Here is a 12,513-nt window from a genome sequence, read left to right on the forward strand (position 1 = left end):
TTTAGGCAATTAAACAAATGGGCTGCTCTCACGATACGCTACAGGCTCACAAATCTGCTTGAAGTCAGCAGTGCTGACAGCTCAACGCTGTCTCTTAAAGCCTGTTTTGGAAGTTAGGCAGTCTGCTGTGGAGTAAGATGGGTGCTAGGACCCCTTCACCAGAGATGCATGAGGAACAACTGATTCGTCCAGAAATGGTACGGGCAGAAGGCACCGTGAGAGTATCCCCTCAGAATCACCCAGTGCCAGCACTAAAGCCTCACCCTGCGCTTCCCACCGTGCAGGGAATTGCTTTTCTCTGCTGCGCAGGAGCTCGTCAGGCCGCTTGCTGGTGGCCCATCTGGCGCGCTCGGCGCAAGGCAGCGAGGCGCAGGCGGCGCAGCGGGGACGCAGGAGCGTGCTGCGAGAGCCAAAGGAGCAGAGATGCTGGACATCTGTTAGGAGCCGCGGGGATGGGGAAGGAACGAGCGTAACGGTGTCACAGACCAACTTATGCTGCTTGGAGCAGCAGGTTGCTAAAAGTATGCAGGGCTTTAGCAGCCTTGGTCGCTGGAACTGCAGGAGCGATGCCATCGCTATGTCCCAGCCCCAGGGATCCTCAGTGGAGAACTCAGCAACTGGAGAGCCTGCTGAGATGAGAGGAGCTGCAAGCACCTGGCTGGCTGCGGCCCTTCCCTCAGCTCCCTGTGGTGAAGGGAGCATCTGGAGAAGGTCTGGGAGAGACTCCCTCCCCCTGCCCCACGCTCCGGGGCTGCTGGCAGCCGCCTCGGGGAGCCCTCTCCGCACATGGCTCAGCTGGCAGCTGCTCCCCCTCTCGGAGTCCCCCTCTCTGGCTAAAAGTGTCACCCACTGATGCAAATCCTCCCACCCCACAAATGCCGGGCTCTGGATTTACTGGGGCTTTATTGATGGTGTCAGGGAGAAATGAGACACCTCCAGCTCCCAAGAGAGGAGGTGCCATCTCACTCTGCAGTGGTGTCACCAGCACAGAAGGAACGGGCAGGCAGAGCCCCCCGCGAGGTGGGGGACTGCTATGGGAGGAGACTCCTGTCCCGTGGAGTGGCCTGGAGCTGTGGGATGCAGCGGCACATGGGGCAGGATCCCTGCAGCCAGGGGCTCCTGGAGGATGCCTGCCTGGCCCTGGACACGGCGTGTGCTCTGCGCGGCGGCCGTGCTGCCGTGGGCAAGGCCCACGGCTCTGCCAGAGCTCCCAGGGCTTCCCGTGGCAGGGGAGGGGCTCTGGGCTGATCTGGGACCTGCTGGCTCCTTGCAGCACACGCCAGGATGTCATCACCGGAGTCCTACTGCCCAGCAAGCAGAGCAGCCAGTGATAACAGGTTATTACAGCTGTGTCAAGTGCCCACTTCCCTGCGATTGCGGTGAGTGTAGTCATTATCATTTAATAACTACTAATCCCCTCATTACCACCTATCTCTGCTCTCTAGCTGCTCAGGCAAGGTGCAAAGCTGCCTCCTCCTCTGCCTGGAAGGACACAGACCGGTGTCAGTCCCCAGGTCCCTGGGGGCACTGTGGCCTCTGCTAGCTCAGCTTGTTCCTATCCTGCCCATACCCAGGCCACAGGCTACCAGCACCTCTTCTCCCTTCTGACTTTGGCCCCCTGCTATGACCATGCTCTCCACCCACCCAGAGACCAAGTGCCCTAGGGCTCCAGTCTCTCCACCTCCCCTGCCTGCCGCAGCTGCTTTGGCTGCTATTGGCAAGTCTCTGCGCTGGCAGATCCCGTCATTCCCCAGGTATCCGGGGATGGCTTGGAGCTGCAGGCATCCTGTTAGCCCCTCTGCAGGCTCTCCCCACCTGCAGCCTCTCCTGGGCACAGAGTTCCTGCCTAATGAGAGCTCCTGGCTCCACCACCAGTTGCTAGGACATGCAGAGGCATCTTTATCCTTTTGGAAAGGGTCCCATTTCTTAATGTTTGTGCTATGGCACTAGAGCAACTGCCTGGCTGAAATATACGGAGCCTCTTTGCCCTGTATCCCCTTATCTCCTTCATTTGTGATTACATTTAAGGAGGCTATTAGATGGGCTTGGCACAACCTGTCCTTAATGAACGTATGTTGCTGGCCAGCTATTAGAAACCTTTCTCATAAGCACTTGCATTAGTGAGTATGCTCTTCCGCAAATGGTTATTTTTTGCTGGGGCTGGATGTCAAGCTAAACAGCTTGGCTGATTTCCTACCTTTGTCCTTCCGGTACCTGGGACAGAATGTGTCTCCTTTTGTCCTCACTGTTTACCGCTTCTCTCTTCCTTCTGAGGTTGTGGCTTCCTAGGTATCTGCTTCCCCTTTTTCTTTTTTCTTTTTTTTTTTTTTCAGGCCAATGCTGGAGGCTTCTCCTGCCAGATCCAATCCAGATATTGCAAGGACTCTGATCATCCTAAACTTTGGTCCAGCATCTGCAGCAACGTTCGGTTTACACACAGATGTGGTGGCACCAAGCTGCTGATGACCATTCCCTCCCAGCTCTGCTAACCAAAGGGATTCCATGAGACTGCTCACTACTCTGCTCCTGTGCAAGTTCAAGGGAAAATGCTCACACTGCCAGAGAAGATGCAGGCGCTGCTCTGCCTTCTCACGCACCCCAGGCCTTCTTCTGCCAACCCAGCCTGAGCTCATTTGCTGCTGCAGGGGGTACTCTCCATGTTAGGAGGTTTTCAGTGCAGGTAGTTTTGTAGACCAAGCTGTAAGCAGTGTTTGCTGGATGGATACTGGTTTCTGCAGCAGTAAATACAGATTTCGGCACAGTGGCTTTAAGCTCTGCAGAACACCCTGGTCCCAGTAGAGTTGTGTAGAACCGAGTGCCCAGCTGAGATTCCTCTGCTTTGCTTTTGCAAGTGTTTGTGCAACACTCCGCTGGGCACTTTGGTCCAGCCACTTTGGTTCTGTAAATATCTCGAGTGTCTTAGCCTCTGACAGACATATCAGGGCTAAGGAGACCCTCTGAGGAGCCCAGGTCTTACCAAGCTCCCATACACCAGGACCAGGCCTTCTTGCCCGTGCTCCTCTGCAGGACACTTCTGTGGTAGGGACAGGTATGGAGCAGATAGAAAGCAAATGGGGACTGCCTCCTGTGCTGCTCATGGCCGTCTCTGCCTTGCCAAATTAAGAAGGCCGGCTTGGCTTGGACTTCTTCCCCTGAGCTCTGTTTTTTTTCAGTTCACTTGGGGTCCAAAGTCTCACCAGCCTGTGCAAGCGGAAACTGCCTGCCATCATAACAAGAAGTGTTTCCGCTCTCAGACTGCCCTGGAGTATCTCTCTCCCCAGTCCCAAATCTCCCTCTGCACTGCTTTGCACATGCTCATTGCTCCAGACTTTGCAACCACCCACGTCCCACTGTGAAGGCTCCTCAGACACACATGAGACGTCCTCATCAGGAAACACAGCTTTAGGCTGAAAGACTGGGCTAGTTCTACCCGACAGGCTACTGCTTTGAAAAGAGAAATCTTTGATGCTGTTGCAAAACCGTGATGGACTGACATTTCTTGGGTGTCTTATGAAGCTTTGGGAAGAGGACTCACCCCCCCCAGAGCATGTGGTGATTTACCTCTGCCAGTGTTCCTGCTGGAGTAAGTCTCCAAGTCCCCCTGGTTCACCTCTCCCACCCCGTGCCATCGGCAGGCATGTTCCTGCCTTCTCTTCTGTCCCAGTGGTGTCCCCAACATGGGAACCCGCAGCGTACAGGACCAGGATCCCTCACACCATCCTGGGTGCTTGAGGATGAGCTGTGGGGCAGGGTGCCTCGTGTCAAGGCCATATCAGCGCTGTGGGAGGAATGGCTAGTGACGACTGACTCTCTCCTGGTGGGTTGGGCTGCGATGTCAGGGCCATAGGAATGAGAAAGAGCATTATCACTCAAGTCGTATGCACTCCAGGCATGCACCACATATGGGGTGAAGTTCTGCTAGCGCAGGTGTAATAGTGGTTGCTCTCTCCAGTCCTGGGAAAGGTGGTGAAAAAATCTCCAACAATGTAACTGTAATAAAGCAAAGCAAAGCTTGTGTGGTGGGTGAAATCCCACTGCCCAGCACGGGAAACAAGGTGATATGACAAACTGAAGCATCAAAAGTTCCACAGGAAGGAACTTAAGAAAAAAATTCTTGACAGTGAGGGCGACAGAGCACTGGACCAGGCTGCCCAGAGAGGTTGCGGAGTCTCCTTCTCTGAAGATCTTCAAAGCCCTCTTGGACGCAGTCCGGTGCCACATGCTCTAGGTAACCCTGTATGTGCAGGGGTTGGACTAGATGATCTCTAAAGTTCCCTTCCAACCTTAAGGATTCTATGATTCTATGTGCACAGGGTGTACACCTTACAGGGCAGAGCAGAGGAACCATTCCCAAATGACCTTAACGCTCCCCTTGGAGTGGTGCCCTGGCTGAAAGCAAAAACACAAGAAGAAATTGTGAGTAACCCCCATCCATTGCCACTGGTTTCAATTAATCAGTGACTGCAGTCATAGCAATGATTGATTCCTAATTGTACAGTTGCTCAGCAGAACCTGACTGCCTTTTTATCTACAAAAAAAAAAAAAAAAAAAAAGGCTGCAATGCACTTTAGGAGCTCCTAATGAGAATAATAGCATACCTAATAGAGGTCACCATTCATTACGGCTCCATGTACCACAGACGATACAAGCATTAGGACCCAAAGAGCTATTGCTTTTTGCTCAGCCCAACCTCTTAGGGCCAGATCAGCGGAGCATGAGCTCTTAGGGGTTCCATAGGAAGGGCAGCGCGGTTACGGAGCAGCACGCACCGCACTCTCACCTGGCAAGCTTGTACAGACTGCGCCAGGGTAGCATCTGCTTCCTGTAGAGAGACATCGACTGCAAATATCTCCCAGCACCCATGCAAAAAAGGTCACCCGGGGCTAAACCTGAAGGACTTTGCAAGGAGCAGGAGAGAGACTTGCGAGCAACAGGCTCTGGGTGCGTGCCAAAAGGCCTCAGGCTCGCTAAGCTACTTGGAGCCCAAGCCTAATACGGAGGAGCAGTTTGTCCCACCAGCTCCTGGGAAAACACAAGAGTGCTGGGAAAGACCCTGCAGAGCCACAGCCGCCTCCAAGAGAGGCAGCGTTGCCCCGAGGACATGCAGAGATGTCGGCACCCAGATCTGGCAGCAGTGTCCTAGGTCCTGCCCTGCTGAGTCAGGTCAGCAGCGTGGGAGTGAGTGCTTCAGGTGGCCTCATTGGTTGAAACCTGCCGCCTGAACCACTGCGCTCACAACATGAGAGCCCTCCGTGACTGATGGATGCATGTTTGCTGCATCACTTCTCTGTCCCCTGCAGACCCTGCCACCCTGCAGTGCCCAAGTCGAATGCAGTTATCCAGGGAAGTATTAATAGCAGCCAGCACCTGTGGGCTGCAGGGCAAATGAGAGATGGTGGGCGAATGACATGTTTTTCCATTTCAGGCTAAATGCTGGAGCAATTAAGTATCCCTTTATTTAACGGCAACCAAAATACAAGAAGGCACTGTCTGTGGAGGGCTCAGGAACGGCAGGGAGGAGGCTACGGTCTTGGTGCCGGTCCCACCAGCTGAGCAGCTGATCCCAGGCAGGATAGGGCAAAGTCTGGTGCGTAACCTTCATCCTCTGCCTCCACCTGCCGCCTCTCCCTGCCATTGCTGCTGCCTTATGGTCGCCTGGGAAGCTTTTTAGCTTGGAAGCAAAGGTATGCAAACCCTTTGGTTAGGGCTGAGAGGAAGCAGGAGAAGCAAAGAGAGGAAAGAGAATAGCAGGTAAATGCCGCATGGCATCAATCAGGAGCAGGCATGATTTCGGAGCTTCCATGCAAAGCTGCTTCTGCCTCCATCCTGCTCATCTGTCCTTGTAACACACGTAGCTGCCCCAAGTCAAGGATTGTTGGACGCAGGGGCACAGCTTGGGCTAGAGGTGCTCCCTCTGCCCCTAGCTCAGCCATGGGGACAGCCAAGGGGCTTGATCAGGCTGTGGGAAACAGTCCACAACCACACCACTGTGCAGTTCTCTAGCCAATACACTGCCTCTAGCGCTCATGTGTATTATCATTTGTGTTTCTCAATGGGTTTCTTCTTTTCTTTCAATAATTTTTGCAGCCTGGAAGAGAAGACATAATGAATTCTTAGGCAACAGGGCTGGAGAAACCAGACTGAAGGACCTCCAAGCGTTTCCTCTGCAGTGATGCTCACTTGCTTTGGCTGAGCAGGCCACCCTGGCTCTTGGCAATATCCTGATCAACCCAGTCTACCAGAGCTGCATGCTTCTTTCCACATTGTGCTCCCTTCCCAACCATGATCCTTGGACCCAAGCTGTTCCCCACGGTGTCTACCAGGAATGCTCAGCTCATCTCTTGGCACTGGACAGGGGAAAAAATAAAGCCCTTACCTGGAGGCAGCCTGGAGGGGAGTCTTGGAAAAATGCAGGAGGGCCAGGCCCGCAGAGGGGCCGTGCTGGGCCGGCAGGAGAGGAGGCATGAGAACTGCCTCCAGCCGTGAGCCAGGGCAGCAGGGATGTCCCCATTTACTGCTCGGAAGAGCCCACATGTCTCCTCCTTGCAGCAAGGACAGGAGCACCCGCTCCGGAGGTGGCTGATGCCGAGGCCCCTCAGGTGCCAACAGTGATGCCCGGGCGGGGGGGACCATTCAGAGCCCTGGGCTGGGAGCCCGCTCCGCTCGGTCACTGCAGAGCCACAGCTAAGTGCTTTGGGACAGAGCCAGTGCACTCAAGCACACCCTGTGGCCACAGCGGGCAGGCTCCCGACAGCCGGCAGGCTCCACGCAGGATCCTCCTGGCTCACGGCACCAAGCCCCAGGCTTCGGCCTACAGCTTAAGCAGGGGAACCACGGCGTCGTCCTTGTACCTTCTTGGAGACAAACTGCACCGTGGGCCCCGCTGCCTGTCCAAGGGCACGTTGTCTCTTTGCCCTGGTGTGGCACGGGTGTGCGTGGAAAGCCTGGTCTCGCCGCAGCACTCATGCAAAGCAAATAGGCAGGCCCGTGCTATGCCCATGGCAAACAGCACGCAGTGGCAGCAGAAATGTCCCTCCGAGCCCAAAGCAGAAGCCTTTGGTGGCGATTAAATATGCCCAAGCAAACACTGCGCAAAGCAGCTGCACCACAGGAGTGGCACATGACGGATGCACTCGCAGTAATTAAAATACGTGCCAGGGTGTTCAGTCACCAGCAGCCTAGTTATTCACATGCCAGGCTCCAAGTGAAAAGCACATCTCATTGCTATGGGTGGAGGCTGGCAGCTGCAGCGTCCTGGACACCCTCTCATGCTGCTCATTTCATAGAATCACAGAATCCTTAAGGTTGGAGAGGACCTCTAGAGGTCATCTAGTCCGACCCCCTGCACACACAGGGTCACCTAGAGCACATGGCACAGGACTGCGTCCAAGCGGGTTTTGAAGATCTCCAGAGAAGGAGACGCCACAACCTCTCTGGGCAGCCTGTTCCAGTGCTCTGGCACCCTCACTGTCAAGAAATTTTTTCCTTAAGTTCCCATGGAACTTTTGATGCTTCAGTTTCCGGCCATTTCTTCTAGTTCTGTCAGTGGCCACCAGTGAAAAGAGGCCAGCACCATCCTCCTCACTGCCTCCTTTAGATCCCCTCTCAGCCTTCTCTTCTCCAGGCTGAACAGGCCCAGCTCCCTCAGTCTCTCCTCATAGGGCAGATGTTCCAGGCCCCTGATCATCATTTTGCGTGTGACTAGAGGATCCCATCTGCCTGGTTGCTGCCCTTCATCCTGCAAGGGGCTTCGGTGGGGCCCATGCATGGTACTGGGTGCATGCACTAATGCCTGCGTGTGCCCAAGGAGACCGGGCTGGTCTGAAGGCAGAAGAGGTTGCCCTTAGGTGAAACTGTGTCATCAGGGAGCTGCTGGTGGTCCTAGGTGCAGAGCAGGGCTTGGGAGATGCTCTAGGTGACAGTGCTTGAGCAGGGGTCTTTGGACTAGATGGTCTCCAGAGGGCCCTGCCAACCTCCTCCCTTCCATGATTCTCCACCACAGCATGACCAACAAGGGACAGACTCCTTGGCAGGGACAGATGCGCTGCTTGCCCCCTGGGCCACTCGGGTGAGTTTCCTGCTCTGCCTCCTTTGCTAGCTGAGTTGCCAGAGCTTGTGTAGGAAGACAGTGGCACTGCTCTAGTTGCACTTGGCTTGACAAACTTCATTGAAGGGGTGGGCATCCTCCTGTAAGGAATTGCTTGGCAGCTGCTCACTTCCCTGCATCCTGAGGGCCGGCAGCCATACGAGCCGGTGGAGCTGCATCCTTCCGGGTGGCTGGGCCGGCCTCGGGGCCGCCCCGGTTTCCTAGGACCCACGCAAACACACAAACGCCCACACGCCAAGTCGCTCGTGCAGCCCAGGGAGCTGCTAATCCTGCTGCGCTGCCCAACTGGTTCTGGCCCCTGCGCAATGTTTGCACAGAAAGGCAAACACCGCGCCAGGCTGCCGGGCCACATGGGCCACCGCCTGCAGCAGCGAGGAAGGTGGGGCCAGCCCTGCGCTCGGTGCCACCCGCTGCCATCCTGCAGCTCCTGCGAACGCCAGCCTGAGCAGCAATTGCTCCACCGCCTGCAGAAAGCGGCCCCGAATACCCACTCCTGCTGTCAGACCCCGTTGCTAGAACTGGGGAGGAATGATGGAAAGGCAGGACGCCTGGAAGTGAAGAAAAAGAAGGGGAGGAATCTGAGTGTTGTATTGTTATTGCTGGTTCATTAACATTTTTATTAGCTGTAACAAGTGCCAGGTCACATTCTACTCTTGTTAAAGTCGCAAAAGAGTTTGCTTTCTAACCTCCTATAATTACTCCCGTCAGGCTCGAAAATTCCATCATTTTAGATGAAATTTCCCCAGGCTTGGCTTTGGCCCAAAGATTAATTTGTATGAAAGGCCTGAACAAGAAAGGAAAAAAAGGGAGAAGAAGAAAAAGAAAAGGTTGTCCCCTTTTGGTTTAAAGGGAGAATGAGAAATATCCATTTTCTCCCCATCATCAAAATAAAACTGAAAGAAAGGAGTGTAATGACCCTTTCTTTTCTGAACAGTGTGAAAGTCAAAGTGGCTGGGAACCGAAAATTGCAATTTGGCAGAGAAATTAGCCTTCGCGGAGGAGCCATGTGCAGGCATCATCGGAGCTCTGGCTTTTAGGAGAGCATCTGCGGAGCACACAGGACATGGGGCATGGAGGGATGCTCTGCGCTGGGGCTGTGCCAAGCGTGCTTGGGATGAGGGCTACATGGGCTTTGTGGTGGGAGGCTCGATGCAGAGCCGTGGCTTCCTCTGGCTACCTGAGAGGTGTTAGGAACCAGAGCTGCTCTCCCACAAGCTTGGGGCTGCTTTGGTCCATGAGTCCTCTCAAGGAAGCGCTCCAGCCCCACGAACACGTTGTCTGGTGGTACAACACAGAGAATGGCCACAGGGGCAACGCTGGGCACCCAACCCCTGCATAGCTCCAGCCTTGTCTTCCCCGCAGGTGATATCCTTCATCACGCTCTGACCTGGGGCCAAAGCTGCTCCTGCAGCATTCCCATCAGCATGGCTGCTGGAAAGCACCAAGGCACAGAGGGATGCTCTCCGCAGGAGTTGCATCCAGCTGGGTCATGCTACTGGCATGCCCAACACACCGCTCTTCCTTCTTTGCAGGTGTTTTCCAAACCTGTCACATTGCTTCCTCCGCTGACTCACCTCCTGCATCGCTCGGGTTGCTTTTAATAAGGACCAGGACTTTTCTGTCCAGACAGTGTCCACTCCACCCATGTGCGCAGCAGGCCCAGCCCCGGTGTGAGTCAGCTGTGCTTTACACCCACCTGGCCTGGGTGGAAGTGACGGCGAACGCGGCTGTGTGGGTGCGGGAGGTTGTGGCGCTGCCGGGATGCCTGTACATGCGGTGAACAGGGATTTTAGAGCTTGCTGAAGAGTGTGTGGGAAGTGAGCAGAGAAAAGCAGCGCAAAAGCAATGGTTTGTGCCAAGGGTTTAATGAGAAGGTTCCCACAAGGGAAAAAAAATCAAAATAAAGCCACACTGATCCATCAGCCTAGGCCGAGGCTTTGACAGCCTCCAGCGTGCTGGCGTGCGCAGCAGGGCGGAGGGTGGCACTGGCTGTTCCCTCCATCATGCACCAGGTCCTCAGAGCCCAGGAAGCCAGAGTTTGCCTGGGTGCTCCTGCCAGCTGGGAGCACAGGCAAACTGTGCACCTGCTCTGCACCGAATTGCACGGCTGCAACCTGCACACGGGCACTGGATGTCCCAGAAGGGACCTGGCCCGGAGTCACGCGCAGGGACTGCCCAGAAGCAGCCACTGGGGAGCTGGTGGCGTGAGTCAGGCACATGAGACCTGCTTATCGCCTCGCGGCCTTGCAGGAAGAGGCAGCACTGATTGCACATCTCCTTTCCTGCGGGGCAGCCGCATCAGTGTGCCGGCATGGCTGTACCATGCAGCCCAGGTCCTGGCAGGGCCTTAGCTGGTAGGGACTGTCTGGACTCTTCCATGAGGCCCCTGACCACGTCTGTCCAGCCAGTTGTGCAGCAGCACCAGGGAAACCCGAACATTTTGCAGGCATGCATCTGTCAGGGCCTCTATCCTAGGGCCCATAACAAACTCAGGTGGAAAGCTTTGCATCTGTGCTAAGTACCAGTGGGAACCTCTGCAGGCACCAGCTTCTTGGCCAGGACACTGAGACCACAGATAAATTTGCTCCAGGTTCAGATGCAGCACATATGGTGCATGAACTTGCTAGCCCACCAAAGTCAGATCCCATATTCTTAAATGCAGTCACTGCTGTTTCAGGGTTGCCTCCATTCCACATTTTCAATCATTCAGTGATGGTCGATAAAAAGAGGTATCTACTGCTTGCAATGCAGTCAATGGACAAGGAAAGTCTAAGGATGGTGAGTTAGGCTGCAGATAATGTCAAAAGCCTCTCAGTCAACACAGACAAGTTTTCTGGCTTTTCCCAGTCCAGTCAGGTGCCCAGGAAAAATCCAGAGAGTTTGCACACTAATCCTTTGATATCACAAATCTGGGGTTGTGCTCTGCTCCTTAGAGCTCCCACAGGACCCAGGCCATTCAAGTGACAATACCTGTGTGACTCTGTGCTAGGGCAAGTCCCTGAGCCCACAGGACCATAGAGATGTAGGTGGCTGGATGAACAGGCATATTCCTTCACCAGCCGCTCTCCGGCCCCATTGTTTGTGCATTGAGAGCATCCAGGCGTCACTCTGCAGAGCAGATTTCCCATTTGTTTGCCTTGTGTTTGTTTTTCCCCGGATCTCTTCCGCAAATGTTAAACAAGCAGTAAAAGCGGAGGCAGAAACCGCCCTTACCTTGTTGGACAATCAGTGAGAGCCAGCACAGGATTCAAACCCATTCCACACAGGGTGATCCGGACCAGTTTTTTCTGCCACTGGGGGCGGGTAGGGGAGCCTCTGTCCCCGGAGTGCAGGGGCAGCGCCCACCCTTGCATCAGGAAAACCAGGACTGGATTCTGCCCCGGGGAGCAGGCCTCCTCCTCGGGAGTAGCGCGTGTGTCTATGTGCAACCCCACGCGTGCTCCCCCGGGGGGCAGTGGGAAGGGTGTGCAGCTCCCGTCGGGCGTGCACACGCGTGTGTGTGTGTAAAAACGTGTGTGTGCTACCCTGGGGGATGTGTGTGCCTCTGTGTGCGCGACCCTGCGTGAGCGTGTGCGATGCTGTGAGTGCCACCCTGTGTGTGTGTGTGTGCTGTAGTGTGTGTACCTGCTTCTTTCTGTGTGTGCAGTCCTAGCGGGATGCGTGTGAGTGTGTGTGCAGCCACGTGCATGCTACTCCGCGTGTGCTCGCCTCTGTCCATGTGCAATCCTGCATGTCACTGTGGATGCGCTAGCCTCCGTGCATGCGTGTGCACTGCACCCTGCGGTCGTTGCTGGGCGCGCGTGCAGCACTCCACGTGTCACCACGTGCGTGTGCACCACCCCACGAACGTTACCCCGTGTGCACGGGTGCACAGGAGCGTGCCGTGCTTGTGCATATGTGCCTGCACAGGAGCCCGCGTGAGCTCCCACGTGCGCGCGGTGCCCTGCGTGTACTACTGCGCGTGTATGTGCGTGCTAACCCCGTGCGTTTACTCTGTGTGCGCGCGCGCGCGCGCCCCGCGCGGCCCCGGCGCGTGCCCGTGGCGGGCCGCGCGCGGGCGGGCGACGCTCCGAGCATCCTTCTCGCCGCGGCGGCTGCAGTTTCCTCTCCCACCAGCAGCGAGCAGCAAGTGGATGCGCGGTCGGGCGCGCACCCTCGCACACGCGATCACACACGCGCGCACACGCGCGCACACCCGCCCCGCCGGCAGCAGCAGCAGCCGGGCGGCAGCTCGGGCTCCGCCGCCCCCCGCCGCATGCGGGCCCCCCGCGCCGCCCGCCGCCGTCTGATGAGCCCCGCCGCCCGGCGCCATGTACCTGCACCCGGAGGCTGCGAGCAGAGGTGAGCGGCCCGGGGCGCCGGGCGGGGAAGGGGGGTGCCCGCGGAGCCCGAGCCCCGTCCTGGCC

The 12,513-nt window shown here is 56.1% G+C and overlaps 1 protein-coding gene across 2 annotated transcripts in view; it reads left to right on the forward strand.

Annotated features, from left to right (window-relative positions):
• The first annotated feature begins 12,345 nt into the window (after positions 1 to 12,345).
• The window catches only part of SYT7 (synaptotagmin 7), a 39,706-nt gene continuing 39,538 nt past the window's right edge, over positions 12,346 to 12,513 (forward strand). For both annotated transcript variants that reach the window (XM_088534178.1, XM_088534177.1), the window contains exon 1: positions 12,346 to 12,448. In XM_088534178.1, the coding sequence (XP_088390304.1) occupies positions 12,418 to 12,448 (31 nt within the window). In that variant the 5' untranslated portion in view covers positions 12,346 to 12,417. The remainder of the gene's footprint in view (positions 12,449 to 12,513) is intronic.

This window comes from Tinamus guttatus, unplaced genomic scaffold (genome assembly GCF_059628265.1).
Source record: "Tinamus guttatus ecotype Peru unplaced genomic scaffold, ASM5962826v1 Tinamus_guttatus_pri_ptg000546l, whole genome shotgun sequence".
In the NCBI taxonomy this organism is placed as follows: Eukaryota; Metazoa; Chordata; class Aves; order Tinamiformes; family Tinamidae; genus Tinamus; species Tinamus guttatus.